Source organism: Parambassis ranga, chromosome 3 (assembly GCF_900634625.1).
Source record: "Parambassis ranga chromosome 3, fParRan2.1, whole genome shotgun sequence".
Classification (NCBI taxonomy): domain Eukaryota; kingdom Metazoa; phylum Chordata; class Actinopteri; family Ambassidae; genus Parambassis; species Parambassis ranga.
The window spans coordinates 21,590,172-21,617,860 of record NC_041024.1 but is presented as its reverse complement, the minus strand read 5'-3'; the positions used below and the strand labels follow the sequence as shown (position 1 = coordinate 21,617,860).

General features: G+C 40.7%; 1 protein-coding gene across 1 annotated transcript; it reads left to right on the top strand.

Annotated features, from left to right (window-relative positions):
• Positions 1-81: 81 nt before the first annotated feature.
• Positions 82-27,689, top strand: LOC114433674 (myocyte-specific enhancer factor 2A-like). Its single transcript, XM_028402318.1, has 11 exons — positions 82-213; positions 3,485-3,576; positions 11,661-11,850; positions 14,713-14,916; positions 20,542-20,676; positions 20,773-20,977; positions 21,342-21,395; positions 22,114-22,274; positions 24,381-24,507; positions 25,338-25,440; positions 26,705-27,689. The coding sequence occupies exons 3-11, from the start codon at positions 11,797-11,799 to the stop codon at positions 27,036-27,038; spliced, it is 1,377 nt and encodes a 458-aa protein (XP_028258119.1). The 5' UTR covers positions 82-213; positions 3,485-3,576; positions 11,661-11,796; the 3' UTR covers positions 27,039-27,689.

The window sequence follows — 27,689 nt, the reverse complement described above, 5'->3', positions numbered from 1 at the left end:
TGATTCAAACAGACGTAGCTCCACACACACACACACACACACACACACACACACACACACACACACACACACACACACACACCAGTGGGAGGAGCTAAACCTCTCGCTCCTCTGAGTTTGTCAGTTTCCCAAATATAGCGGGCGAGGATCCGTGAGTGTGTGTGCGTGTGTGTTTTTCTGCTGGAGACACTTTGATTTCCAGAGGACAGAGGGGTAAGTGGAACCAACACATCTGTCTTTAAAGTGTGTGTGCTGCCTGTGCTGTGACGGGAGGGGAGCCCGGCGCTCTTCACAGTGTTGCCATAGTCTGTGAGTGTTTTCTAAACACTTTCAAAATATTAACAGTAGTGCTCCTCTTGAGTGAATGTATTTGTAAATGTAAACGTCGTGGACGTGTCTGTGTGTTGCATGTGGGGATGAGCACAGCAGCAGAGCTTTATAAAAGTTTAGAGCTACAGCACATTGCAGCCGCGCAGATGCTTCACTCTTTCTCTTTGTATTCTTCTGCGGTACATCCTGTCTCTGAAGAATGGGACCCGCTGTTTCCATAACAGTCTTTATTTCTCTGCCCGCTTCTAAAAGGGATATCAGGACGCTACTATTAGTGTTATAAAGCTAGATTTTCAGCATTACAGTCTATGGGAAGCCGTTCCAGTAATGTTTACAAGCACTGCAGTGAATCCAAACCCATAAAAAGCTTGAAAAGTTTTTAATTGGACCACCAATCCTCGTTTATGTGACGTAACTAAACACTGAGTGCTGCCAGGTTTTTGCCAAAATGCTCTCAGTATGCTGAGAGGTGCCAATAGTTCAGCTTCAGTGTTAAGAGTGTAAGTGAATCAGTGGCAGTACTTCTTTGATATGACATTCTTTCTCCAGCCCCGAATGTTATTTTATTTACAGATCAACAAAAGCAACAACATGCTGATACATCTGCAACAAGAGATCTCATGGATGTAGTCTGCAGACTCCTGGATGCTGCGTAGTAGGATGAGAGACCTGTGCATATCAGCCCAAAAAAGTTTTCCTGCTTCAGGCTTTTCCTTCCCACTCTGGGTAATCATGGTCTAGGGCTGAACATTTTCAGATGATTATTTTTTACCATTATAATAACACAAAGGACCCATCCAGCATTTTATATATATTGCCAAACGACTGATCAACACAATAATTTGAATATTTTGTACTACGTCTGTACATTCTTAAGCCGGTGCATTTAATAAAACAGACATCAGTTCTTATGCCTATAGTACATACATGTTCATAATCAGGAAACACTGCCACACTTCCCTTAAAAAAAACATGAGTAAGAGGAAAACGACAGACACGTAAGTGTCAATGGAAAAGCCCCATTGGTAACAAAGCTACTTTAAGAGAGTCCACGCATAATCTTTCCACTGATATTTCTAACAGCAGCAGGTTGAAGTAGAAAGATGGTTGATACATCTGCCCTGTAGTTCAGGCATTCGTCTTGGACTCTGCTGCTTTGTCCCTGCTCTTTGTTTTCATATTTCATTAGCGGAGCTTGCAGCATGTACCATCAGCTTCAATTATCCTCCCTGTCAGCGGACCGACAGCGCCTGTCTGCTGGCTTTAGTGATTACAGGCTTCAGGGGACAGGTAATCAGGTCATGGTTACACTGTCACCCTGTCAGACTGCTGAGACCACAGGGAGCATATGGGATGAAAGAACTGCTCCATCTTCAGCTCACCAGTTGTCTTTTATTAAGCTTCTGGGCTCTGTCCACTCTGAGAAAGAGATACAGCATTTTAGTCTAACCTGTGTGTGTTTCTTCTCTGTTACACTTTAGACCAGTCCTGATTGGAGTGACAAAAGAGCCAATAACCAATAACAGTCTGCTATATCTGATGAAGAACTTTGTCACTGTGACGGCACACTGTTAATACCACAGATCTCATAGACACTCAGAGATGCTCTTCTGGTGCATTCTCACTGTGCTCATTAACAGATTTCAGCTGCACTGGGTCATTCTTCCCACAAAAGAATCTAAATCTTCGCTGCACACGGCCTGCCAACCACCTAATGGCAGCTGCTGACCATAGTAGAGTACTACACAGATAAAGGAACAGATTTCTGACAAAGCCTAATGGAGAGCACAGAGATACAAACATTCCATTGACAGAATAACACTCATAACACTAATGTCTCTGTCACTGTGGGATGTGACATAGCTTATCACTCTAAACTAATCGTCAGGTCCACATTGCTCCTTATTGTACATGTTTTCTAGATAAATATAGCCATCATCTTAGACTGAAAGTTAATATATATTTTTAACTGTTAAAGTCATATACTTGAGTCTGTTATTGACAATACATCATAATGTACTGAATGTTTCTTTTATAACATAATGGATTTTATGGGGGATTGTAACTTTGCATAAATTGCATTGCAAACTACACATGATGTTGTTCTTATTACCACAAATCTGATGAAGACGTATGAGGAATCGCCAGTCTTTTTTCTTAAATCCAGATAGGTGCTTCTTTTGTGTTTACATCTGCTTTAAAGGTCTGTTATTCACTTCAAATATGAAGTGCTTGCAGGACAGGATCCTGGTTCACTGATGTCATTTACATTGCCGCCCACATGTTTTTTTTTTTTTACTGTTTCTATTGCGACACGTCACATGGACATTGTGGAAATAAAACCTGTTACCAATAACACAACAGTCTTTAACCGCTGGTCCACCCTGTCAGTTGGGTTTCTCTGTGTGGCTGTACGGAGTCCATGTGTTTCCCAGTGGTATTTCCCTTCCCTCCTCATTTCTCTAATGATAGAATATTTGGAGCCTTGTGGTAAACAGAAATAGCAACACTTCTGAAGGACAGGCTTCTCTTTTTTTGCACCACACACGGCAGATATAGAGGCTACACTGTATACATGTGTGTGTGTGTGCATGTGTGTGTGTTTTCATTGAGATGTTTTTTCAAGCTCCCCATGACTGACTGACTTATTTTTTTCTACTCAATTACATAGCATGCTTTACGGACCTAAGCTGCTGCAGGCTGCACCGGCGGAGTAATGCATTTCTTATCCACTCTGATTAGCTGTAGCAATGACTGGTTAAACTTAAACCATGCCGCTCCACACACAGCAAAGAGACAAGGAGTTAGCTGACTCTTCATGCTGTGGGAGACTATGAGCGTATTATTTTATTTGCAAACAATCAGACTAATTTTTGATCAGAGCAGGCTCCATTTAGTTCTGTCTTCTGAACTTTTATCTTCTAGTTAAAGAACCTACTTGGAATATTCCTCTGTTATCATCTTTTGAGAGAATTCTGTTTAAAATGGGGGAAAATCCACTTAAAACTTCATCTCCAAAACAAAAGCATCACTTTATTTTTCTCCTAAGTGCTGCAGCTGAAATTTTCAGTTAATCAGAATTATGCTTATCCTCAAATAAAACTTGATTAAAACTCAAAGAAACCAACAGTCTTTGATCTTTTTTCTTTTTCAGAAACTATCCGGAAGAGGAGATTCTGTCTGCACCAACTTTTTCATCAGCTGTACTCCAAGCTAGAAGTTGAAGAGCTGTTACAGCAGTTAAAGGTAAAATACCTTTACCTTGCATCACTTGTAATGTGATAATGATTAGGAGTGTGATGTGTCAGTCTACCACATTGACCCTGGCTAAGATATGTCAACATCTAGATGGAGTTAGTGTTGGAGTTTGTTTAATGATAATTATTTAACTAAGGTACCTGCTATGGCTAGATGCAGCTAAACAAAAACATCTTTCCTCCTGCACATGTTGTCAGTAGTTGGATAATAACATAATGCATAGATGACAAACAGTCAACAACACCAGTAATGTCTCCCTTCTTGAGTTCACCACTGGTAGCTAAGGTTAATGTCTTCCTTTCTGGAAAACGGGCATGTGACAGAGGCCTGACAAACTCAAAACAGGGTCAGCAGTGCTTCCAAAAAGCCTACTTCACTCCAGTTTCCTCTTGCTGTGGTTTCTTCAAGAGCTCCTAATCTTTTCTACTCGAGAACTCTTCCTGCGAGGTCACCCCAGCAATCAGGTCTGAGCTAGCCTCTGCAAAGCAGCCAAACCTCTGGCTGCCTGCCGTCTGACCGCTGGGCCACACACCCGCACGTTTGATGCTAAATATGCCGCAGAGCAGCACAGAAATTACACTCAATAAACACAGAAATCAAATAAAACAATTTCTAAATATTAGCCCTGCAACCGGCTTCCCTGCACTCGTATAAATCTGCCTTTGTTGCTCACAGTAAATAGGTTTCCCTTGGTTCTGCCAATTCAAACAGTGATGTTAGGTCAATGGCAGCGTGGCTTGGCTTAATTAAACTCCTTGTTGATTTGCAGGGAGAGAGTCCAGACCAGAGAGTGGTTTTGGGCCTGTTTAGAGTCCTGACAGTGTTCTTAATGGTGCCAGTACTCCATAAGTGCTGGCTCTACATGAAGACACTGTCACTCCAGGCTGTAGGTTGAGCACTAGGTTACACAAGCAACTTCCAGATTCTCTCTTCTGACTTTTATATTGTGTTTGCACTAGCTTGGTTTGACTGGCATAGCTGACTGATTTAGATTTTGTGGCATATTTTATTCATGATTTTTTTGATTAGATTCCTGCCACTTTATTACTTTTGAATCACAGTGTATGAGCGATCCAAGATGAATGCCTGTGCAATGGCTCCAGATGAACTCTACGTGTCCTGTACATACACCAACTTATAAAAAGAGTCCACTGTTTACCCAGGAATCTCAAAGAGAGAGACTGTGATATTGAAATGTGTGTGTGTGTGTGTGTGTGTGGGAGGATAGGAGATTGCCTGGAGGACCCCCAGGATGGTGGCCTCAGATCTTTCCTACCATTGCTTCACAACATTAAAAGGAAGTTATTACTTTGCTGAAAGCACAGAATTTCAATGAGAGCTGGAACAAACAAGAATGTTAAAGAATTCATTATAATATCATTTAGCAGATCAAAAAGACTGGTCTCAGGCTAGAGATACAACTTAGTTACTCCTCTATATTATGTTGTGGATGTGTGCAGCATTTATGTGACACGTCTGTATGGCTAGAGTGTGTTTTGCAGGTTTTCATTATCACCAGTGAAATAATGTGTAGCTTTACATTGTTTTGTTTCAAGCTTAAGAACCCTTAGCTGTCAGAGAAAAGGGAACTTATAAAATAGACATAACATGTCAACAGAAACTGAGGCAGCCCCCAGAGGCCACAGGGGGAACTGCAGGTTTCCAGATTCGTGCATGGGTTTCTTTTCTGAGCAAACCAAGTGTTTTTATGTTGAAGCATCCTTTAAATCTGGTACTGTACTTCAGCGGGTCTGTGACAGGGAACTATTTGGTAACACTTTAAGAGTCTGTACATGCAAGTTCAGTCTGAAAATGCCAAGATTGCTTCAACTCAGTGTCACAGCTGGAAGACAAATGAAGATAAATGCTACAGTGGCAGCCAGCAAAAAAAAAAAAAAGAAAAAAGATGCATTGTTCAGAAGGTTGTGTCGGAGAACAATTAGTGCTTTTTTAAAAGAAAGGAACAGAGAGAATGGAAGCACCGCTACATTTTACAGCGCAGCTTGTGTTTCGATCTATGTTGCAGGCATGACATCAGTGTCTCTGTGTTGAGACAGGAAAATCTTAGCCCACTGCCATAAAAGCAACACAATAATGAAATGACATCACAGTGGGCCAGTAATTAAATGAGTAGACTGCTGTCTTGGAGTTTTTACTAGGCTGGGAGATTGTGAGTAACACTGTGGCGTGCAGGAAAACTGGGTGTCAGAAAGCCTTCAACCTTTGGGTTTTGTGCGATTTTTATTTATCAGGCTTCATTTCAATCTTGTCAATATGGCTATATACAGTGTTAACGTATATACACACTGACACAGCATTTTCTATACTCACATCTCCTTATAGTGAGTCACACTTAACAGGGTAACACAACATCTTAGTTTGACTGGGGGGGAGTGGTGTGGTGGTATGGCAGATGACAGTTTAAGCCGTCTAATCTGCCTGGCCTCCAGCCTGGCATTAAATGGCCGTGCTGCTGGTGGAGGAAAATGAGTTTAATTATTACATTTCAGGCAAAAACTCATTAGCTTAGTGACCTACAAAACAGCAGAGGCCAGCGTCGATACTCAGGCTCCCTAAAACCAGAGGCTAGCTTGTCTGACTGTGGGTGATGAATTAATCACAGTGCGTGCTCCTGCCATGCCTAGCAGCATACCACGGCATCACTTGGTCTCCTCGCTCCTGAATTGCTATTAAAGACACGCTCCTGTCTCACTAAGCCACATTAAAGGCTGAAGTGGAACATTTTAAGGCTGACCTCTGTGAAAGTCAGGTTTTGTTGTCGGGCAGGTTTAGTGTTGATTTTTGTTGCTGGTGTGACATGTGTATTATTATGTGCTTATTCAGAGATTGTGCATTGTGCTAAAGCATCATTTGCATTACAAAAATGCAAATGTTATTGCCGCTCCTTTTTTATGTAGCTGCAGCTTCCATTATGTTTTAACATAAATTGTCATTCGCTCTCCTTACATCAAAGAAACCTCATATTCAGCACTGTGGGGAGGGCTGTAATATAAACAGGGAAGTGTTAAACACTTCAGCCAGTAAACAAGCCTGATCTCCCTCCTCCTCCCTCGGGGAGCAGGTCCACCACACAGCCTGCCTGTTTACCATGTTTAAGTTCCCCCCAAGAACTTTTATAAAAACTCCATTTATGAGAACTTCAAAGAATGTCCAGGCTTGCTGGGTGGGGGGTGGGACGAAGAATCTTCTATCAGTCTGCCTCATTATGCCTTAAGCAAAAGGCTCTCTCCTTCCCCGCTGATGGATACCATGCAAATAGGATGCTGGAAGGAAGAAGGACGACACTGAGCAGAAGGGGAAGCGGATGAGAGCAAGAAGAGGAGCAAAGCTGTGAGGAAGGTAGAGATGAAGAATAAGGAATGTAATCTCTGTCATCAGTTCTCTACACATTAGCAAGCTCTACAGAAACAGAAGCTCTTTCATCTTCTGGTAAATGGCCGTGAATCTCACCATGGTTGTTTCTGCAGTGACAGTCAGGATCAGCTCAATAATCTGCTGGAACAAAACGACGTTCTCCCTCGCACATATCGGAGACAGAGCTTCCTTTATTCTGCTGGTAGCATGAGACTGGGGTTAGCAACAGCTTGAAGCCTCATTGATTCACTGTTGGAGTGACTAGAGCGGAGGTCTGGTGGGGTCAACACAATTAGAGAAGGACCCATGGTCTTTAATGAGGAGAAGGGATGAAAGAGTTGCCAATTACTCCGTGCTGCTTTGTACTGAAAACAACCTGGTGCTGTTAAGACCCAACATGATTAACCTTCAACAGCTCGATCTTTGTTTGTTCTTTCTATGAAGAAATGTAAAAGGGGGCTATTAATTAGTGCTCATAATGGGCTTTTTTGGGGTGGTGGGGGGCTCAGTGTATTTTTACACTTTTCATGTTGACCCTATTTATTAGGGTCAACAGGCCAGTTTTAGAGAGGCCCTATTATCTTGTAGGGTGAGTGGTGAAAATGCATGGTGCTTTATATTCAAATGTTCATATGATGTGGAGTCCTCCATATTTTCTTTTTTCTTTTGCCAGGAGACTAGTTCAGTCACAGCAGCTCACACAGGTCAAATGTGTGCATGAACTTACAGAAATCAATTTTTCAAACACCACACAGATCACAATAATTCACCTTTGTAAAGAGACAGCTGAGGGGCATTATTGAATATTTTTCAACAGATATACAAACACAAAATCCCAGCCTGATTTGGCCACAAGGCCAAATGTTGAGTATCACTGCTATGGCTTCACTGTGAATAGATGAAAGCAGGGGACCAGCAAGGGAGGAGGGATGGTACCAGTTTAACTGGGTCTAGCTGTTTTGGTAAATGCATGTGTTTTCTGTCCATATGTTCATAATTCAAGCAGCTTCAGCTGCTGTTTGTATCTATTACTCCAGAGACTGTATGTTAGTTATTATTCATTTAGTTATTATTCATAAAGTGGAACAGGGAAAAACAGGTTTTGTTCAGATGTGACATCTGACCCTTTGGCTTGGCTGCTGGAAGCTTATTCTGCTTTTTGCATTTAGATGAAGGTAGAGTGCGATCAGATGAGTGGGGAAATGTTAATTGTGGTTTTGCGTGTGTGGGTTGAGGTGGCTAGAAGGGTGATTTCAACCAATGTTGCCTCTTAGGCAGAAAAAGGAAGCACTGTAGTTGATGGGACTAAGAGGAAGTGTGAGTTTTATCTGCTGTTGCCATACAGTGGTAATGAAGCTGCTTCTTACTTTTGATTATAAATGTAAGTTATATATGCAGACATTCTTCATTTTATAATGTTTTAGAGAACACCAATGTCATGGCCTTCCTCTGTCAGCAGTATGAAATTACTGCAAGTACCTTGTTTAAATGCTATTAAGGAGTCCTGTCTGTTTAAGTATCAGCAAAGAAATCAACGATCAATGCTGATGTCATCATGAGTTTGATATTTTATTGACATTTACTATACATTTTCTTACTAAGGGTTAGGGTTAGGGTTATGATGCTTGCAACGTAACAAAATTTACCTATCCAAATATTTCTAGCTTAATAATCAACCTTATATTATATTAACCCTATTATACCCTTTAATGTTAAATATATTGGCTGTCTCAAGCTTCGGGAAACGCCAGAGTATTATCATCTAAAAGTTGTTAGGAAGGGGTCCTTATCTTCTGTTTTATGTTCTTTTTAAGTACATCTCTAGATATTTGAATATCTATACGTCACGTGCAGAAAGATGTTCAATGAACCTCCTTTGGCTCTAGTTAAAAAATAATAATAATAATAAGGGAGGTAGTGCTATTGTAGAGGCATGACAGATAGAAAATCCTACACAATTCAACCTTGGAAAAGTGTGTTTCACACCCTCACAAAGCGTGGTCACGCTTCCAAAGATCCACAGGAATTGGATTTCATGGGTGAGATAAAGAGGAGGGTGTTTGGTTGTGAGGTTCGCTGTGGGGCTTAGCGCCTCTTGTTAAGGATACATCCAGAGGGGGTTGTATTTTAAAGTTAAAGAGAGGCGTTGAAAAGGTCAGAGCAAGTATATTAGAGAACTACACAACTCTTTCATTGATGTCCAACCATTTTTTCCCCCAAATGTTTATGTGGCCATTTTTATTTGAGAGCTTAATTTTCTTTAGAATATATACACCTTTATTTCAGTGAAGCCTTTATACAAAAAATATGTACCAAAAAAAAGGTGGAAAATAAAACCATCATTCTGTCATTTTAATTGGTTTGCACATTGTATTAGATTAGGTGTCACTTTTCTTTTGTATATTCAATAATATCATATTCTATAGCTGAGGCGTGCAGACGTGTGTTTGAGTGCTGGCTGCTGCAGCCTGTTGGCTTATCCCTGTGGGCTTTATTGATTTTCATGTCAGGCAGATAGAGTAACATATTACATCTACATTGATCAGGACAACTTGTCTGGGAAGCACATGGGATGTAGAACACACTCCATTCACAGACTTTAGACACACATTTACTCTAGAAAGTTCAACACATTGTACTGTATGTGTTCTCTGTACAAGGTGTAGTATTATACACTACAGTAATTTGTCACTGTTATATTTAGACACTCGATTTGTCATAGTTTAGAACAAATACGGTCTATTGTGTGTTCAAATTTTTCATTTTACCCACAATCTTATACTCACAAGACAAGAAAATGTGACCCCTCTGGTGTGTGAATCTTTTGTTTTTACTCTCCTTCCATCCACCGTAATCTCTACAGCTGCTGTCTACTACTTTCACTGAAAAAAACAAACGTTGGAAGTGAAAAGAATCCAGGCAGCAATGTTTTTTTTTCTACCCTGCCAAACAAATTAGTCTGCAACTTCTCACTTCTGTTACCAACAGACTCAGACCGAACCGAATAGATCTACACCAGAGAAACAACATGTGAGATGTAGTGCTGAGCAACAGAAATATGTAAATGAACAAAGCTGTGCCAGGATGAGCTGTGATGGTGTGACATCAGTCTGTGAGCAAGTGTTGCCAAAGTGTTTCTAGTCTAAACACCCAAAATGTTGTTGATGCACGTTTGTCTGGTGACGTCATTATAACACCTTTGGGAATTTAAAAAAAAATCTGCTGTACTTTTACATTTATTGAATTATAGGAATCATTAATGTAACATGCATTCATAAAAAAATCAAATCATAAAATATTTGAATGTAAACATAGGTTCAGTCTTATTAAAATAAAATAAACAGACATCTTATAGTTACAAAAACACCAAAAGACTGTTAAAATAATTAGATCTTCACAGTTATTCACTTTAATACTCGCATGAAGCTCCTAATCCTTGCAGCCCAGGAAGTATTTAGCATAATTATTGTGATCTAAAGTGTTCAGCAGCCAAATGTAATCTTTTATTGTTGAGGCTAATGTCTTTTGGCAGATTGACTCCATTATCATCGACACAATAACTCAATTACTACAACCAGAAGATGCGTTCTATTTTTCAAGGTGTCTTTGTTGCACCGACAAACTTACATTCATTTTACCCTACAGGCATTTAGCTAATTCGGACTCATTTAAAAAAAGATGCATGTTTATAAAGGAGAATGTGGTGGAAAGAAATGTTTTTCTATCCCCTTTTAAAATATTTGTGTCTTGCCATCAAATCATCCAGATTGTAAAACAGATAAATCCTTGTGACCTTTAAATCCAGAATATACAAGGAGTCTTTGTCTGTTAAAGGGTGTACTTTAAAGTGACTTGGCAGGGTCAGCTGGGATCTGATAGGATGATAGTGTGCCATCTCCACCAATTGTGATTATATTTGACTGAGCTCTGAATAAATAATCACTTAAATGGAAGAGAGCCTGATTCTTATATTTTAAATGAATGTGGGATTTTGTATTTTGCTTGTTTTTCATGTGGTATTTAAGTGACCGGCACTCAACTGTATTATCTTTCATAAAACATAGGCTTGATTTAAATCAGTCACCAATACATTTGCTTTGGTGAATGCATTCGTTCCATCTCACAGCCCTGTGAAGTGGGTCTGCTGTGGGGGTTTTGGAGGCTCAGTGCTGGGCTCCACATGCTGCAATAATCCAGGGAGGGTTAGAATAAAGCCTGGCTTCGTCTCACTCTCTGCCTCCTCCCAGATCAGATGAGATTAGGAAAGAGCTAAGGAGCTCTGGGTAGAGGCAGGGCTCAGAAACACTAAAGGCTGAAGAGAGGAGGGACACAGCAAAGGCAGGTGGGCACTCCTGCAGGAGGAGGAAAACGGGACGGAAGAGGCGAGTTAAGTCAGGACAGCAGGGTGCAGATGAAGGAGAGTTTGCAGGCAGCTGAGCAAGGTGAAGTAGGTGCACTAGTTTTTGATCTCTTTGTATATGTGTATCCTGATGTGTTTCATACAGATTCAAGAAGACTGTGAGGCCGGGGGCAGTTGTGCCAGTTAGCAGAGTTGGCAGTGTGTGTGTGTGTGTGGGATACTGGTGAAGGATCATATTTTTGTCCTGTTGGTGATGCAAGTGAATCTAACTGAGTGAATCACTTCATATGATGATGTCTGGATAACATTAGGATTAATTTGACTGTTGCTTTTTCAGCAAGCCATGCCAAGCTGATGCTGGAGTACGAGCAGCTGACGAGTGGGACTATGTGTTAAGGATTGTCTGCTGAATTCTTAACCACCTGGAGCCCACTGATATTCCCCTTTGGCTGTTAGTGGAAGTTGTTTTGGCAATGGGGAGGAAGAAGATTCAGATCACTCGGATTATGGACGAGAGGAACCGGCAGGTCAGTGTCTTCTTCTTTTTCTGCACAGTAACCTATGAGTAAGGCACTTCACTGCACACCTTATCCTTATCCCAGGGGCCACTCAAATATCAGGACAAATTCACCAGCAATTGTTTGTTTGTATTTCATGATGCCTGATGTGTAACCCCTGAGTGCACACTCTTACAACACAGTGTTTATTCTAGGATCCAAGGGTCCAACAAGCAAAGGTGGAACTGACATTTGAACCCACATAAGACAGACAAAATATTGCATATGAATCAATATTTGCTTATGAACACTTTTGAAAGGAATCGCTTTCAGGAATCTTCTGCCGATCCCTTTGCTTTGAATCTAAATACCTTCTAAAGGTTCTTTAAGCCGTTTCACTTTTGAGAGTGTCGTGGCCACAGCTGGTGGTGAGGGCAGTAATTTAGGGTTAGCTGGGTTCGGACAGCACCCTGTCATTAGCAAGGGTGGGTCAGTGTTAGGGACACACAGCGGCCCTCTCTCCTCACCGTCTCCTTACCCAGCCACACTGCTGCCCACTGGAATCCCTCTCTGTCTGTCTCCTCTATATATATCACCCCCAACAGCACAACAAATACCAGCCTGTCTGGAAGGAAGGTGCAGGCGCTGGAAATAGGGATGTGGCTGGAAAATAAATATCTGGGGATGATGTTTATATTTGATGTTTGGTTGTCTTGGCCAAAGCATTTTTAGATAGACACAGCTTTAGCTGTCTGCACTATCACTGGAGCCTGCTGTATATTTAGGTGCTTGTGCTCTATTTTGGGAAGTTGGCTTGTGCTCTTGTTTTATCTGTCAAGTGCATCAAGTGTTTTGGCTGTTTTTTCCTCTTTTTTTTTCAACTTATCTCACTATTGCATGTTACGCAGATATATAGCTATGCCTTTACTTAAGAGAGATGTGGCTACCAGCAAGAGACGGTTCTAAAAGAGGAACAGTGTCGTCCTTTGTCTTTTCACAGAAATCTATGTAGAAATCATATTCAAGAAATAATGACTGTAGTTTCAAACTTCATTTAAGAGGAAACAGAAAAAACACTACTCCACAGCTCTGACACGCTTTATAGCACTATTATTTAATAAATCTACTGTAATGGCTTTGCAGTAGTTTTTCTGAAATTATTGCAAATGTTGGTTTGCAATAATAAACTTGGTTCCTAATGAGGAGCTTCAGCAGCTTGGCTGAGGCTGCCTTGCCCCTCATTATATCACCCCTACTGGGAAAATATGTTTAAGGTATGTTTATGACCATATAGGTGTGTTAAGGCTGTGTTAACAGCCAATATCTTTCTCTATCTGGCTTCTGGTCTATAAAAAGAAAAAGCCACAATGCTGTCATGCATACTGTATAATGGTACTCTCCACATTCCTCAATGCTGTTGCTCATGTAGGCTGTATGTTATACTCTACACACCTCCTAAAATCTCATCTGTCCTCAAAACAACCTTATATTCTTTCAGATTTTACATATGACTTCACTTCACTTTATAATTTTAGGATTCGTGCACTCACAATCGTTATTTCTTTTTTTCATATTTGCTTGTGCAACTGTCTCCAAGTCCTCTAAAGCTCAATGACACTGCATTATCTGTCACTGATTCACAATAAAACTAAGAGAAGTGGGAGTAGTAGGTGTAGTAGTTGGTGGTTTTGCCTTATAAGTAGCCTGTGAGGCTGAGAATAAAGAGATAAATGTGTACAAGAAGGAAGAGCAGAAATGTAATGGAAAAGGTGTCTGTTTTCTACAGAACAGACTTAAATTCTGTATAAAATGAGCATGCCAGTCATGGTTAAAGAATAAGTGAGAATTCCCCTGCATGTATTACGACATTTGGCAAAACACTGAGTCAAAACTGAAACAAGAAAAGCTTTTTGTAAACCAACTGTGGCTAGTTTTTGTTACTACTCTGAATCGAAATAACTGTTGAAGTAGTAAACTCTATTTGTAATACTGTTTTATGTTATGTTTTTTCCTATTAACATTTACTACTCTAATGAGTACCTGAGCCACCAGCTGCTCCAACAAATCTGCTCAGCAGCCACAGAGCTGACAGTAAGCAAAGAGACAAGGACCCCATGCAAAACACCTGATACATAACGCGCTGGAAAACATTGAGGTGTGAGCTTTTAAGGAAGCTCCTACATATGAGATAACATGAGTCAGGATCCCAAGAGCCATGATAAACAAGGATGATTCACTGCAGGGAGCGAGCTACATGCTAAAAGGGATGATGATCCATGTATGACCTGTGGGTCGTGTGTGGGTTTACTGTGAGCTGTAATTGGTCCTCTTGAAACAATGCGTTTTCAAGCTTTATGGTTTGGAAGTGACGCAGTGTGTGCTTGCTGCGGTTATCAGTTGTATTTCTCTGGGAAAGGTTTAACTGCACAAACTCCTCCTTTGCTGATAGCTGTGACGGTGTCCAGCCTTATAGTGGAAACATTCCTCAGTTATTTTCCCCACCCACATTTCCCATTCAGTCATTCAGTCACATTACACTACAAGCTCCTGCTACCCTCCCTGTTACACAGAGACACTACCTGTTCCCTTTTTCCTGTATGACATATCTCTTCTCTCACTAACTCTTTATCTTAACTTACCTTTACTCTTACCCCACATCTCCTATTATAGTAGCTACACCTGTCAGCCACCTGTGTGTCTGAGTCTGATTTGTCATACAATGTTTTCTGTTCAGCCTCTTTCTTCTGAAGTTCTTTACATTGTTTCGTTGCCTTGTAGAAGATTTTTTGGTAAATGCTCATCTTTAACTTCAATATTCAATATTTGTTCTGAACAAGGTCTGACATAATTCCTAAACTACACAGTAGACTGATCTGTTGTTGTTTTTTTCAGGTGACCTTCATGAAGAGGAAGTTTGGTCTGATGAAGAAGGCCTATGAGCTGAGTGTTTTGTGTGACTGTGAAATTGCCCTCATCATCTTCAACGGCTCCAACAAGCTGTTTCAGTATGCTAGCACAGACATGGACAAAGTCCTGCTGAAATACACCGAGTATAACGAACCCCATGAGAGCAGGACCAACTCTGACATTGTAGAAGTAAGTGGTAGAAATGTGTTACCATGGTTTGACCTCAGCAGCACCACAGGCTTTTGAAACCTACTGTGTGTAATGTAACATCTTCTTTTGAATTTACACTCATGAAATGGTATCAAACATGTGGCATTACATACAGGGAGGGAGGGGGGGCTGCTTTTAACATCCATTTGTAGGATTAGGGAAGGACATTACTGCACTTCAGAATGAGGAATTCTTAGAAAGCAAAGCACCAGAAGTTGCAGCAGAATCCTGTCAGCTGTTGCTGCTGTCATAGTTCTTAGAAAATCTGGGGAAATCCAATGTATTTATTTTTTTAAAGACACTACATGTGTTTTTGCTGTTCAATGGAGGATGTAAAGGCTGAACAGGATGTGCAGCTGTACCACCCAAACACAAACTGGGAGGATGCCTCATTGGTTTAAGGAGGAAATGTAGGAAATAACTCCCTCAGACTTCAGTTACTGCACATGCCGCTGACAACGTAAGAACTAAGTCATTATATAGATATGAAAATGATGAAACTAGTCCTGTTATGGAAGAGATTTAATAAAATGATAAAGGTAATAACAATAATTAACATGGGGGAATAAAGAATAAGAACAGATAAGTAAATTAATACAAAAATATGCTGAAATAATAATTATAAGAATGACACAGAACAGTCATGACCAGTGTTATGGAGACATGCGTAGATGTTTCCAGTGATAAGACTCAGCCATCCACCCTTTCTGTTGAGTCCTACACTGTCATCAGTGTTGTGTCATGGTCCCTGAGCAGCGCTGTCCTGTTTTTTTTTTTTCACAGCAGAGACTTATTGCCCCTGTCATTAAAAATGAATGGTCATCGTGACTCACGTTCTAGTCGTTTATGTAAGCTTCTAATGTGCGTTTGCCTTTTCTGAGAGCCTGAAGTAAGTACTCTCTGTCCCTCAACACACACGCACATGCACAGAGCTGTTCCCAACACTTTACAATGAGTAACATTAATTTCCTGGATTACTGTCACTGTAGGCATTAACACTGTTTGCCTAATTCTAATCCATACACTTAAGCTTAACCTACAACCTCAAACCTTTAGTGTGATAAGGACTGGCTCATGTCAGAGTGGCAAGTATTATTGTATGAACAAAGTATTCATTGTAAAAACATGTCATCTGTAAAGGAAGCTTAACTTCTTAAACTATGTTTAAAAGGAGCTTCAGGTGTTAGGTTTGCCTCAGTGGAGTCCAGCCAATGTCTCCTATCCTCCCATAAACCTGAAACCGGTGTTGGGGATGAGGTTGGAGTGGTCTTATATGTTCCTATGCATAATTACCACTGGCCATGATGAATCTGAAACAGTGTTTTTGTGTCTATTGTCCTGCTGTAAACCAGACGCAGACACCTGTGAAAGCTTTGTAAGCCATTAGCTAAGCTTAATTTGCTTGCTTTCAGCCTTCATTTGCTTATTCCCACAAATGTCACGCAGACAGACAAGCTGGGTTAAAACAAAGCCTGGAAAGTCGGAGCTTGTTCTTTTACATGTCGGTCAGTCCATTTGCAACATTTAAGCATGAAATTTGACTGTGTGTAAAGTAAAAACCCCACTGGCTGTAACAGATGTGCCATGTTGGGAAAGCTTCTTTGGATGCATTGTCTTTGTTTGGTAGAACGTGATTTAGCTGATAACTCTAACACATATACACACAATGAGGCTCAAGCTTCTTGGTCACACAACAAGTTTGCACATGAGCACCACTCCTGTAGTATAGTTGATACTTGTACAACCAGTGTCAATCCATCTCCTGAAAAGGACCACAGTGAGGAGAAAAATCTTTTCATTTCTGTGAGACTTTGAGCAACTGGTTTTTGAAATGCACTTCACTGACCTGTCTCCATGTGGAGGAGATTAAATTGTAATGTCAACCTGTCCTGAACTGGAGGTGGGTAGGAACTAGGATGACGGTCTGCCAGTTAAAACAGCTACAAAGTCCTCACCGGTCGGCCAGTCTCGCTTGATGGATTGCTTTTGCCATAATAATTGAGGCAGGTTTGTGTTCTTCAGACTAAGGTTTCAACAACAACAGAGCAGCCGTCCAAGGTATGCAGTGCAGTCGTGTCAGCCTGCAGAGCCCAGAAATGAATGAAAGCCATAACAGCAAGGAAAGAAACTACGATACAATGCAAGCTGACGTTGAGGAAAGCAGCTCTGTACGATAAGGTGCTACAACAAAAGCAACCAGTGGAGAGTGTGTGTGTACTCTGGCCTCTGAAAGTGTGTTAGCTGAGCTTTTCTCTGTCAGAGATGTGACGGATCACGTCTCAAGCACCCCTGTGTCTGCCCTATTCTTAGCCCATGGGGCGATCACCCGACTGGAAAAGACTCAGTCCAGGGAAAGAAGGGGCCTTATTTTTATCTTTGATGCAGCCCCAACAGCAACAAGACGTCACCCTCACATGTTAAGATGCTTAGCAGTGCAGCTCGTGCCTCGTGGTGGCAATGATCCAGATGCCTTTGGATATCCACTAAAGCTGACTTTGACATTTGAGATGATAAGAAGATACACACTCTCAGATCCTCTCATAGACACTTCCAGATAGCCCTCAGTGCCCAGACATGATGTAGTGGTTTAAATCCAGCAGCTGTGGAGACACGTATATCCCTGTGAGTCTTGGACCAAATCCCAGTGGACCCCCTCTCATCTGACCTCATAGTGTCCTCTAAAAAAGTGATTTCACCGTACTAGAATCTGCTGAACGTTATATCTCATGCTGCTTTGGAACTTGTAATGACAATGTAGTAATCACATGATTGGTAAAAGCTGCCATTGTTGTAAGGTTGAGCACAGTTCCGACCTGAATCAAGGACTGATTGTGGACTAAGAAACTCATGATTCTGATAAATGTATCTTGCTATCTGCCAAAGTTTGACTCATGTCTCATATCCCTAATAATTCTTACAAAGTCATAACCTGCAGATTTACACAACATGTATCTACTCATGCAGGTATTTAGAGGTTTGTGACCGTTGCAGCTGAATGACGTTTAGAGATCATTTGATCCAAATTAGCTACAAAGCTGTTGTTCTGTGCTTGAATTATTTTCACATGACAGGCATTAGAATGTGGCATTTGGAGGCAGTATTGCTGGGTTTGTTCTTATGTACCTCAGAATGCCTGCAGTAAAACAGCAGATGCTTACAGTGCACCGACTAAGCAGTGATTCTTGTGTATCAGTGGACTTGTCACTAACATTCATTGGCAGAAAATAATACACTGTGTTTTTGATTTGCAAGTTTAGGTGGATTTTAATGGACTAATGTTTTTGCCAACATACATATTGACTTATTGCCAATAATTGCATGTACTACATGTGTAATGCACCATCCTATAAATAGCCAAAATGGCTTAATTGCCATCAGGTCCAGCTAACAGGCAGACTGACAGGATCATGAAGTATGAAAAACATTTAGTCTTTTTTTTAAAACTCTGCAGCTTGAAGCTTACAGCGTTTAAAAGAGCGAGTGTTTGATTGAACAGGGATTGAGTGTATGACTTCTTAAGTGGTCACCAGTTTCAGGGCTGTGGTGAAAATAGGTTTTAAGGGTGTGTTGCTGTAACTACTAGTGTCTGGGAATGCAGAGGACAGACAGTCAGCTGGTTGCCATGTCTGTCAGTCTGTCCTTTTCACATTACGATGTGTGTAGAGATGTAGAGATGGATACCAGAGAAATGATGTCATCGCTCAGGCCTGCATGATGTCGGCATGATTTGATTTTGAGTTTGTTTTTATTTTGTATTTTTTTTCACTGACTGAAACACTGCTGTTTACAGCCCCTGGATCAAAGTCACCTAAACCTAACCTTTCTATATAACTTGCCAGTTCCAGTTCAATGCTTGGCTTGACTTTATTTACATCTGGAATTACATATTTTCTTTTAATATAAAACATGACACATGTTCAGTTAAAATATTTCAGGTCTGACATCACACTTATTTACTTGTAGTTCCTGCCCAAAACTATACTAATTTTGTTTTTCTTTGCACACTTCACTGTATTTCACTAACATCAATCAACACACAGTAACTTCACAACGTTAACAATTAACTGCTGAACATGTACGCAAGTGGTGCTAATGAGAAACAGCTAAAAGCGTAGCAGTTTTACACTTTTACCCTAAAATTAGCATGCATGTGCTGGTTTTGTGTCTTTCCCATTTGCCAAAATACATCTGTGTCTTACATTCAACATCAGATGAAGCAGCTCGTACGCCAGGAATAATTCATTTATTATTTTTATTTATTATACACTAAGCTATGTTTTTGATCTGATAAACTGTGAAGTCACATTAAGACTTATCCATCCACTATTAAACAACGGGAGATACTGACACATGGGTTTCCTACCATGGAAGTCCTACCATCTACCGTGGTTAGAGGTTCCACTTAAATCTGACTTTGATCAAGTCATAAGATGTAGTTACACATACACTTTTATACATTATAAACAGTTTGATATTTACTTTAATCCTTTTCACTGAGATTAATCTAGCTGTCATTCTAACCTAACAAGTATTTTCTTTAGTTAGTTCTTAGCTGTACCGCCAACAGTAACACGACTACGGTCAAAGGAGTTTCTGCTAATGAATCTAATTTGACGGCTTATTCTCTGTGGAGCTCAGGGATACATTAACAGCCGACTCTTTGCCTTTTATTTCCCTGTCTACCCGCACCTCTATAAACACCCGACCAAACCAAAAGTTGTTTCAGCTACGCTATAAAAAATAAAATAAATAAAAAATCTGCTTATCCCAGCTCATTGTGTTTTAAAAGGCTGAATACAGATGAGTCAGTTCTGCTATGTAGAGCAGCATCTCTCTACAGAGAAGCTACCCTCAGTGTCTGTACTGCTCACACTGTCTCTGTGTCACATTGCTTCAGAGCAGACTGTACAGAGACTGTTCAAGCAGAGGATGCCTGGCTACAGCATGAACTTTATTACCTGTAAAACACTGATGGATTTCTCATAGCTGACAGAGTTACACTGAAAAGTGAGGGCCTTTATTATTATGTTTTTGCAAATCAAGTCTCTTTATACCTGCGTTAGAAGGTTTATATTTCATGTGTGCATATGTTTACATTTTATTCATCTGTGGATGGAAGTTGAGACACAAAGTAAAAACTGAGGTTCCTTTCTCTGACAGTGGAATGCATCCAGGGGAGGATGTCGATGAAATACAACCAACAGTTATGGAGACATTTCATTCCCAAACAGAAAATTGTCCTGTCAGGTAGAAGCAGCTGGTATGACATCTTGCCTGAGAAAACTGTGGAATGAAAAACAATATAATAGGAAAGAGAAATCTAACACTCACTGATATTTGTAACGCCACAGTTTGTCCGTCCTCATGAAGGATTCTTTTCTTTTCTGAAATGGTTTATTGTGATTTATGCAGTGTTTTACAAGAAAGTAAAACATTTACTGTATGATCTACATCTGTTCTCAGTAATCAGCGCACCACTCTGTCTGGGATTTTGTGGCTTTATTATGAATTATCAACAGGATCCTGCTATAATCCTTAATCTAGGAACATTTTTTAACATTTTCCAACTTAATGCAGTTCCCTATGTGCTTATTTCACCCACAGGCCCTAAACAAAAAGGAGCACAGAGGCTGCGACAGTCCAGACGCTGACACTTCTTATGTCCTCACCCCAAGTACTGAAGAGAAATACAAAAAGATCAACGAGGAGTTTGACAACATGATGAAGAGTCATAAAATTGTAGGTCACCTCATGTAGTTTTCTTTTAAAGACACAGTGATAGATGCCCATTTCACATAAGCTCATGTTCGTGTCCTTTTTGCCACTTCTCTCCAGTCCACGAACCATCCACCGCAACATTTCATGCATGTAGCACCAGGCGGCATGGCCTACAGTCCTGGTGCAGGGGGAGGAGCGACTTCTCAGGCTCTCGCTGCAGCCACAGCCGCTCTAGCTGACAGCGGGATCCTCTCCTCGCCGCACGCACACCTCCAGAGAAACATACACTCTCCACAAAGACCTCCCAGCACTGGAAACACAGGTGTGTGTACTATGTGTGTGTGTTCTAGGGAAAGGCAAGAAATAACATTTGTCTATCGCTGTGAGGTAACTAAACTCACTAGATCAAATACAGACTGTTCTGATGAAGCATGGACAGGAGACACTGTGGACAGGAGATTTAAAGGCTATATTCAAAATAGGTCACATTCTAATCAAGCTTATTTAAGGAATTATTCTACTTTCTTGCTTCCCCCATAACCATGTTGTGATTGGATTAGAGACATGATGGCAGTTTGACTGATTATGAAATATGAATATTTCAGTGAGTAAACCATTTGAACACGCGGCAGCTGATTGGTTACAGAGCATGAATATATTAACAGAGTACATTTGTGTGTCATCAGGTGGCCTGCAGGGAAGTTCTGATCTGGCTCTGCAAAATGGATCTGGCCCAGCTGGTATGTTCTTGATGTGCAGAGATGTTTCTTATGTTCACAATAACTCTGTTTTAGCCTGCAATCCCATAAATTAAATCAATGGCTCCCGGACTAACGCTTAATTTTCAAGAACAAAATTAGAAGAAACAAGTCTCCATTAGTGCATTTTAAACTGTATTTGACTATGTCTCTTGGCCCTTCTTGTGAAGCACTGATCTAGAAGGTGAAACACTTCAGTGTTTATGTTATAGAGCAAAGGTTCTTGTCCATGCCAGTGGTGAGGTGTGTGCCTACTCTGGGTGCACCTTAGTGTCATTTCTCATGGGCGGTTGGCTTTTCAACCCTTTACACAAGCTGTCCCTCCCTTCTTCTTCATGCTCACTCTCCCTGAAACACTGCTGTTATGTAATGGCAAGAGAGATCAAAGATCAATTATTCATTATTATCTCTTGTATAATACATAGCTGTTCTCTCTCTCTCTCTCTCTCTCTCGCTCTCTGCATTCAGAGCTAGCTGGTGGACAGGTTGATTTAATGGCTCTAATGCCATGGCACTGTTTTCAAGCACATCCAGAATCTCTACATATGTTTGAATGTGTGCTTTTTAGATGATGTTTCCCCATTAAAAAAGAAAATATTTGACACGTTACATGTCTACAGCTCGCCTCTGTCACGTCTTAAGTCTGTTCTTAAATGGTGATATCCTTTTAAGATGCACATTTCCCTTTTTCTGTGTTCAGTGAATGGATTTGTGGGTACACCTGGTGGAAACAGCTTAGGAAAGCTCATACCGTCAAAGTCTCCTCCTCTTCCACCTCACGGGATCAGCCTGGTCCCAAGCAGCCGCAAGACGGACCTCCGAGTGGTTGTCCCTCAGTCCAAGGGAATCATGCAAACAATGGTAAGTGTGTGCCTGGTTTTTAAAATCAGAAAAACGAGCTGACCTACAACCAACGTCCACCTCCCCCACCTGCACCGATGACATAATACTCAGCATTTGTTGAGTTGGGTGTTATGAATTACAGGAACAAGAGCATCCTTTACTTCACTCCTTTTTTAGCAGCTTGGAACACACACAGGAAGTGTTCTCCAGCCGCTCTGTGAAAACATGGATTTTCATGAAGACCAGAACGGTACATAATGTTTTCCAAGCCTGATTACTGCTGGACCCAGACATGAACAGCATAAATAGACGCTGCAGACTACCACAGAGTGGGTCAGCAACTTTTCAGAACAATTGGTTTGACACCATCTGGAACAGATGGTTGGTGGTTTTGAATCATTGTCTGTGCGGCTGTGTGGCAAAACAGTACATGCCTAATTCTATTTATAATTATTTCTATCATTCTACTTTTTTAATTCCAAAATATTAACTCTGTTAGGCCAAAAAAAGTTAAGGTTGCCATGGACCATTACAGTAGTATCCTGTACATAATGCCTCATACAGGATTGTGGACATCTCTGTAGGCTGCATTGCGGCACAATTTGCTTACAGATTATATACTAGAAGAAGTTCTGGTGATACAATGCATGAAATATATCCAGAGTTTCTGGTTAAGTGACTGAAGGAGTCTGTTTCTCCTTCAGATTGTGCATTCAGCAGCTGTGCTGGGCCATTGAAGTTATTGATTTGCCCTTAACTCTCCTACTGTTGCCCTTCCCTCCCACACTATGCTCAAACATGATGTAACGATTAGCAAACAGTGGAAACTGAGACCTACACTTTTTTTATGGTGACCAAGCAGCTCTGTTAGTCCGCTGGCTGCGGCATCCTGGGACTTTTTTTACATTTTGCTCTGACCCATGTACGGTTCCCTCTAAAAGAATGTAGATCATGGATGACTTTAAATCGCTAAAAATCTGTGTGACTAAATGAATTGATGAATAAATAAATAACATCCTTTCAGCCCGCATGTGGCTCTTAATCATTCAATTTCACATTCAGTGACAGTTTGTTGTCATTGTGATTACATGAGCAGTTAGAATGTTGTTCCTGATGTACAAAAATGTACATTCACTGCGTTGTAAGATGTTGTGTTGTGGTCAGATGGCAGCTTATTGGTTTGATCATTTTGAAACTGCCTTCCCTTTCCTGCTTTGTGCTTGTGCACACATGCAGTTGTGACCCTATGCTTTGTTTAATGAACATGTGTAGTTCAAAATATCATAACTCAACAAAGAAATTTGCATAAAGAAGTAAGAAGGCTGCTGTTCTTCGCATTAGCAGCTGTAAAGTGACACACCAGACACCATAAACAACACAAGGAAATGGAAAAGAAAAGCAGAGTGCAGCTGGCTTTGTGACAACATGTTAGCTTCACATATGTAATATTGTAATTTCTTAACCCACTGTTTGTATGTGTGCAAATTCAGAATTGCATGGCCTTGGTCAGGGTGATGTCATCGCTGACATTATCAGGCAGGAACGCCAACAGTGCAAAGGAGGAACAACAAGACTTAAAATGTGCCTAGCTTGATTTCAAGGCACTGATCTACTACATACACTTACTTCTTCCTCTCTGGCTTCTTTCTTCCTGTAGGCACTACTGGCTGTGATCATATGTACAGTCCCCACCAACCTGTTAGTGTTTGTTTGTTGTTTCTTATCTCATCTTTCTCTCTTCTCACCCCCACTGGTGGAGACAGACAGTCGCCCACCCTCAGTCTGGGTCTGTTTGAGGTTTCTTCCTGTAAAAAGGGAGTTTTTTCTCCCCACCTCTGCCAAGTGACATGCTTGATATGATTGGCAGTCAAAACCAAATCGCTAACACATATGAGCAATACATTCAACCAAGTCATTTACAGAATCCTAAGATCTGTGGAAGAGACTTTAACTAGAGCATCTGTGATTAGAAATATTGAGTTAACACTGACATCGTGTGGTTAAAAGAGAGCATCACAAGCTGAGCACAGAAATGTACTGAACAAAAAAGGTGGAAAAAATGTTCCATTTCATGAAAAAATAAAATTTCTCTTCTGACTATGTATCTTTTCTATGTATTTTCAGAGTAACCAGAGGCTGAGCAGCAGTCAGTCCAGTCAGCCTCTATCCACACCAGTGGTCTCTATCAACACGCCAAGTCTGCCTCACCAGAGTCTGGTCTACTCCAGCATCAACTCTGCCTACAACAATGGTACTGATCATTACTAATATTTGTGCTGTGTGTCATTATTGTAGCTTAGCTTGACATGTACAGGATGTGTCACAGTATAAATAACAGTGAGTTCTTCTGAACAAGGATGTTCAAGCAGAAAACCATCGCTTACAAAACACTACGCTTTGCCAAAGAACAGGAAAAGAAACCAGATGGATATTGGCAGCACATTCTTTGGTTAGATGAAGCCAAAATAAATTCGTTTGGACCAGATGGGAGTCCAGCATGTGTGGAGCAGACATGGCCAGAACTACTCCACTGGCTGGTTTAACGTGAAGCATGGAGTCAGGAGTGCTTATATGGGTCTGCATGAGTGCAAAATGTGTATGGGAGATAACATTTACTGATACTATTCAAAGGCTTGCAGGAGAGGGACTTTCCAATTTGGCAATAGAGTAGAAGAAGAAGGAAATAGTGTGACACGTCTCCTGACTTGAACCCAAGAGAACATATTTGGGGTATTTTAAAGTGGAAGAAAGAGCAACGAAACTTCTCAGAATAGAAATAATCCCCACAGATTCCTGGTAGACTGGCATAATATATGCTCAGGAGAATTCAATCTGCCATCAAAAATAAAGACAGATAAGTAAAAATAAAGAAAAAAACAAATAAACGTTATTAGCCTTTAGTGGAAAATTAGACATATGACCCCTGGAGTGAAGTTTTTTTTATTTATAGGAGTTGATTTTTGAACTGGTACTGAACTTCTATGAAAGAAGGCCGATGATGCTGTGATGTTGACTCAGTCTCTGTATCAGTCTAATACTTTGTGAGTGCCATTATGACACACGTCTCTCTCTCTCTGTCAGATTACTCCCTGAACAGTGCAGAGCTGCCAGGCTTCAGCTCTGCTGCAGGCTCCTCTCTGGGCTCCATAGCAGCGTGGGAGCAGCACCAGCTGAGCTCCATGGGGTGAGCGCCTGACAGGGTTAACTTCTCTGTCTTCATGACCAATGTATTAATGTTTGCTGTTTATACAATTTTATTTGTGGACATTACTTATTTACATCAATGTCACATCGCCACATGCTGTGTGCACTATAGGTAGAGTAATACTTTATGTGGACATAATATGAGTGAGCAATGAGTAAAAGATGAATTACATTACAGGGTCAGTACTAAAGAGGACACTAACTTGCAGCCTGTAGTCTCAGTCAATCAATCAAACTTTATTTATTTAGCAGATTTTCCACTTTCAGTCACATGCCATTTACTTTTAATTTGAAAATGCTTTACATGTGACTGACACTGGTTAATAGGTCAGCAAATCAAATATAGCCATATGAAGTAAAAATGAAACAATGATTAAATAAGAACTCATAAAACATTCTAATCACTAGCTAGGCTAATGAGGTGGGTTTTGAGGTAGGCTTTAAAGTTCAGCTGTACTCAATAAAAGTATTTTTTTCCAGCACAGGAATCACCACAACACACTCTTATGCTTCAGTCATTGGGAGCTCACTCAGAGCTTCTAATAGTACAAGACTATGAATACACATAATTCAGACGGGTTGTCCTTCTGGCTGACCTGTCATAAATATGAAGTATCATAAAGTGTTATTATTATCATTTGTAATGATGAGTTGACATTTTGTTTGAGATTTCTGTTTTTCTAACACATAACATAAGAACTGGGCATGAACCAGGACAACAGTCTTAGCTGGTTTTATCTAAAATCTTTCTTTCCCTAACTAACATTACAGGTCAGACCAGACTGAGTCAAATCCCATGAGTCAGGGATTAAACACAAACCAATTTCAAAACAAAAGTCCTGGCTCAAACCTGAAACCCTGACAATGAGTGGTTTACTACTGATAACTACCCTTTTAAAAGAAATAATGTGCATTTGATTCTCTTTAAAAAGTCACACAATGTTGTGCCACTTACACAATATGGGTTATAAGCTAAATGTAGCAACCATAAATGACAAGAAGCCGATAATATAGAAATGTGTGGCACATTTCTATATTATCGGCTTCTTGTGATCATGTGTTATTTGCAGGTGGTCCTATTAGAACTATTAAATATAGACTAGTTCCTCCGATTTGTGGTACAATTAATCATTTAAGTAAAACTTATTTAGTTACTATTCACATATTTTCCATCTACAGGTGGCGCCCTCACTCCACATTCACAGCCCTAACCTGTCCTCCTCCCTGTTCTTTCTGTTCTGCAGGTCAGGAGGCTCCATCAACTCCAGCCACAACATCAATATCAAGGCTGAGCCCATCTCCCCACCCCGCGACCACCTCAGCCAGTCCGGATACATGAGCCATCCTCATGTTCCTCCTCATCATCACTCCTCCACATCTTCATCCACCCGAGCAGAAATGAGAAGGTCTCCACCAGACAGCATCAGTTCCTCCTGCAGCTCCCACGAGGGCGGCAGTGACCGGGAGGAGCAGCAGCAGCAGCAGCGGCCGGACTTTCACTTGCTCCCCATGAGTCGGTCAGAGGGCAGAGAGAGTCCGACGGTCAAACGAATGAGAATGGACAGCTGGGTGACATAGGCCCTGAAGTCACATGACCACATGGCGCCTGGGCAAACACAGGAAGGACGCTGTTATGCAAATTGATGTGGATTTTATTGATGTCCTCTGTTGGCTTTGTTCTTTGTTTTATTATTTTGTTGGTCAGATTTCTGAACAGAAGTCAGAGCAATGTGTCAAACATCAGAAAATCTTTAGTGCTTCTTTATAAATTACCAAATGACTGAAACATCACAGGCTGATAATGCGGGTCCAACTGCAGTACTATCCAGTGGGATTCATGGCTGGAATGCTAGTTTCATTAGAGCAAGATTTTTGTTGGTGAAAATACTTTACAATGTCTCCACTAGGTGTCAACCAGCTCATTATTTATCTTCTCAGGGTTTGAAAGGAGTCCCAACATGAAAGCAATACTCCATCCACATCACCATCTGTGTTACTCCTCCTTTTAAAAACACTTATTTATATCAGCCAAAGCAGTACACTTCTTCTAGTCATCTGTGTGTGTTTTTATATTGTGCACAGAATAATACAATATTCATTCAGATTCAGATTCAAACCTGAAAGCCATGGACAATTTCTCTGTTTGTTCTACCGATATATATATATATACGTCTTTATTGTTTTGTATATAGTATCTTTAATATATACGTCACTTTTGGTGCAACTGTA

Bases quoted from the DNA above. Each gene is read 5' to 3' on its own strand.
- LOC114433674 (XM_028402318.1), top strand. From the start codon at position 11,797: ATGGGGAGGAAGAAGATTCAGATCACTCGGATTATGGACGAGAGGAAC. The intron at 14,917-20,541 runs GTAAGTGGTAGA...TTTCACCCACAG, and splicing joins CCAACTCTGACATTGTAGAA to GCCCTAAACAAAAAGGAGCA. The intron at 20,978-21,341 runs GTGTGTGTACTA...GTGTGTCATCAG, and splicing joins TCCCAGCACTGGAAACACAG to GTGGCCTGCAGGGAAGTTCT.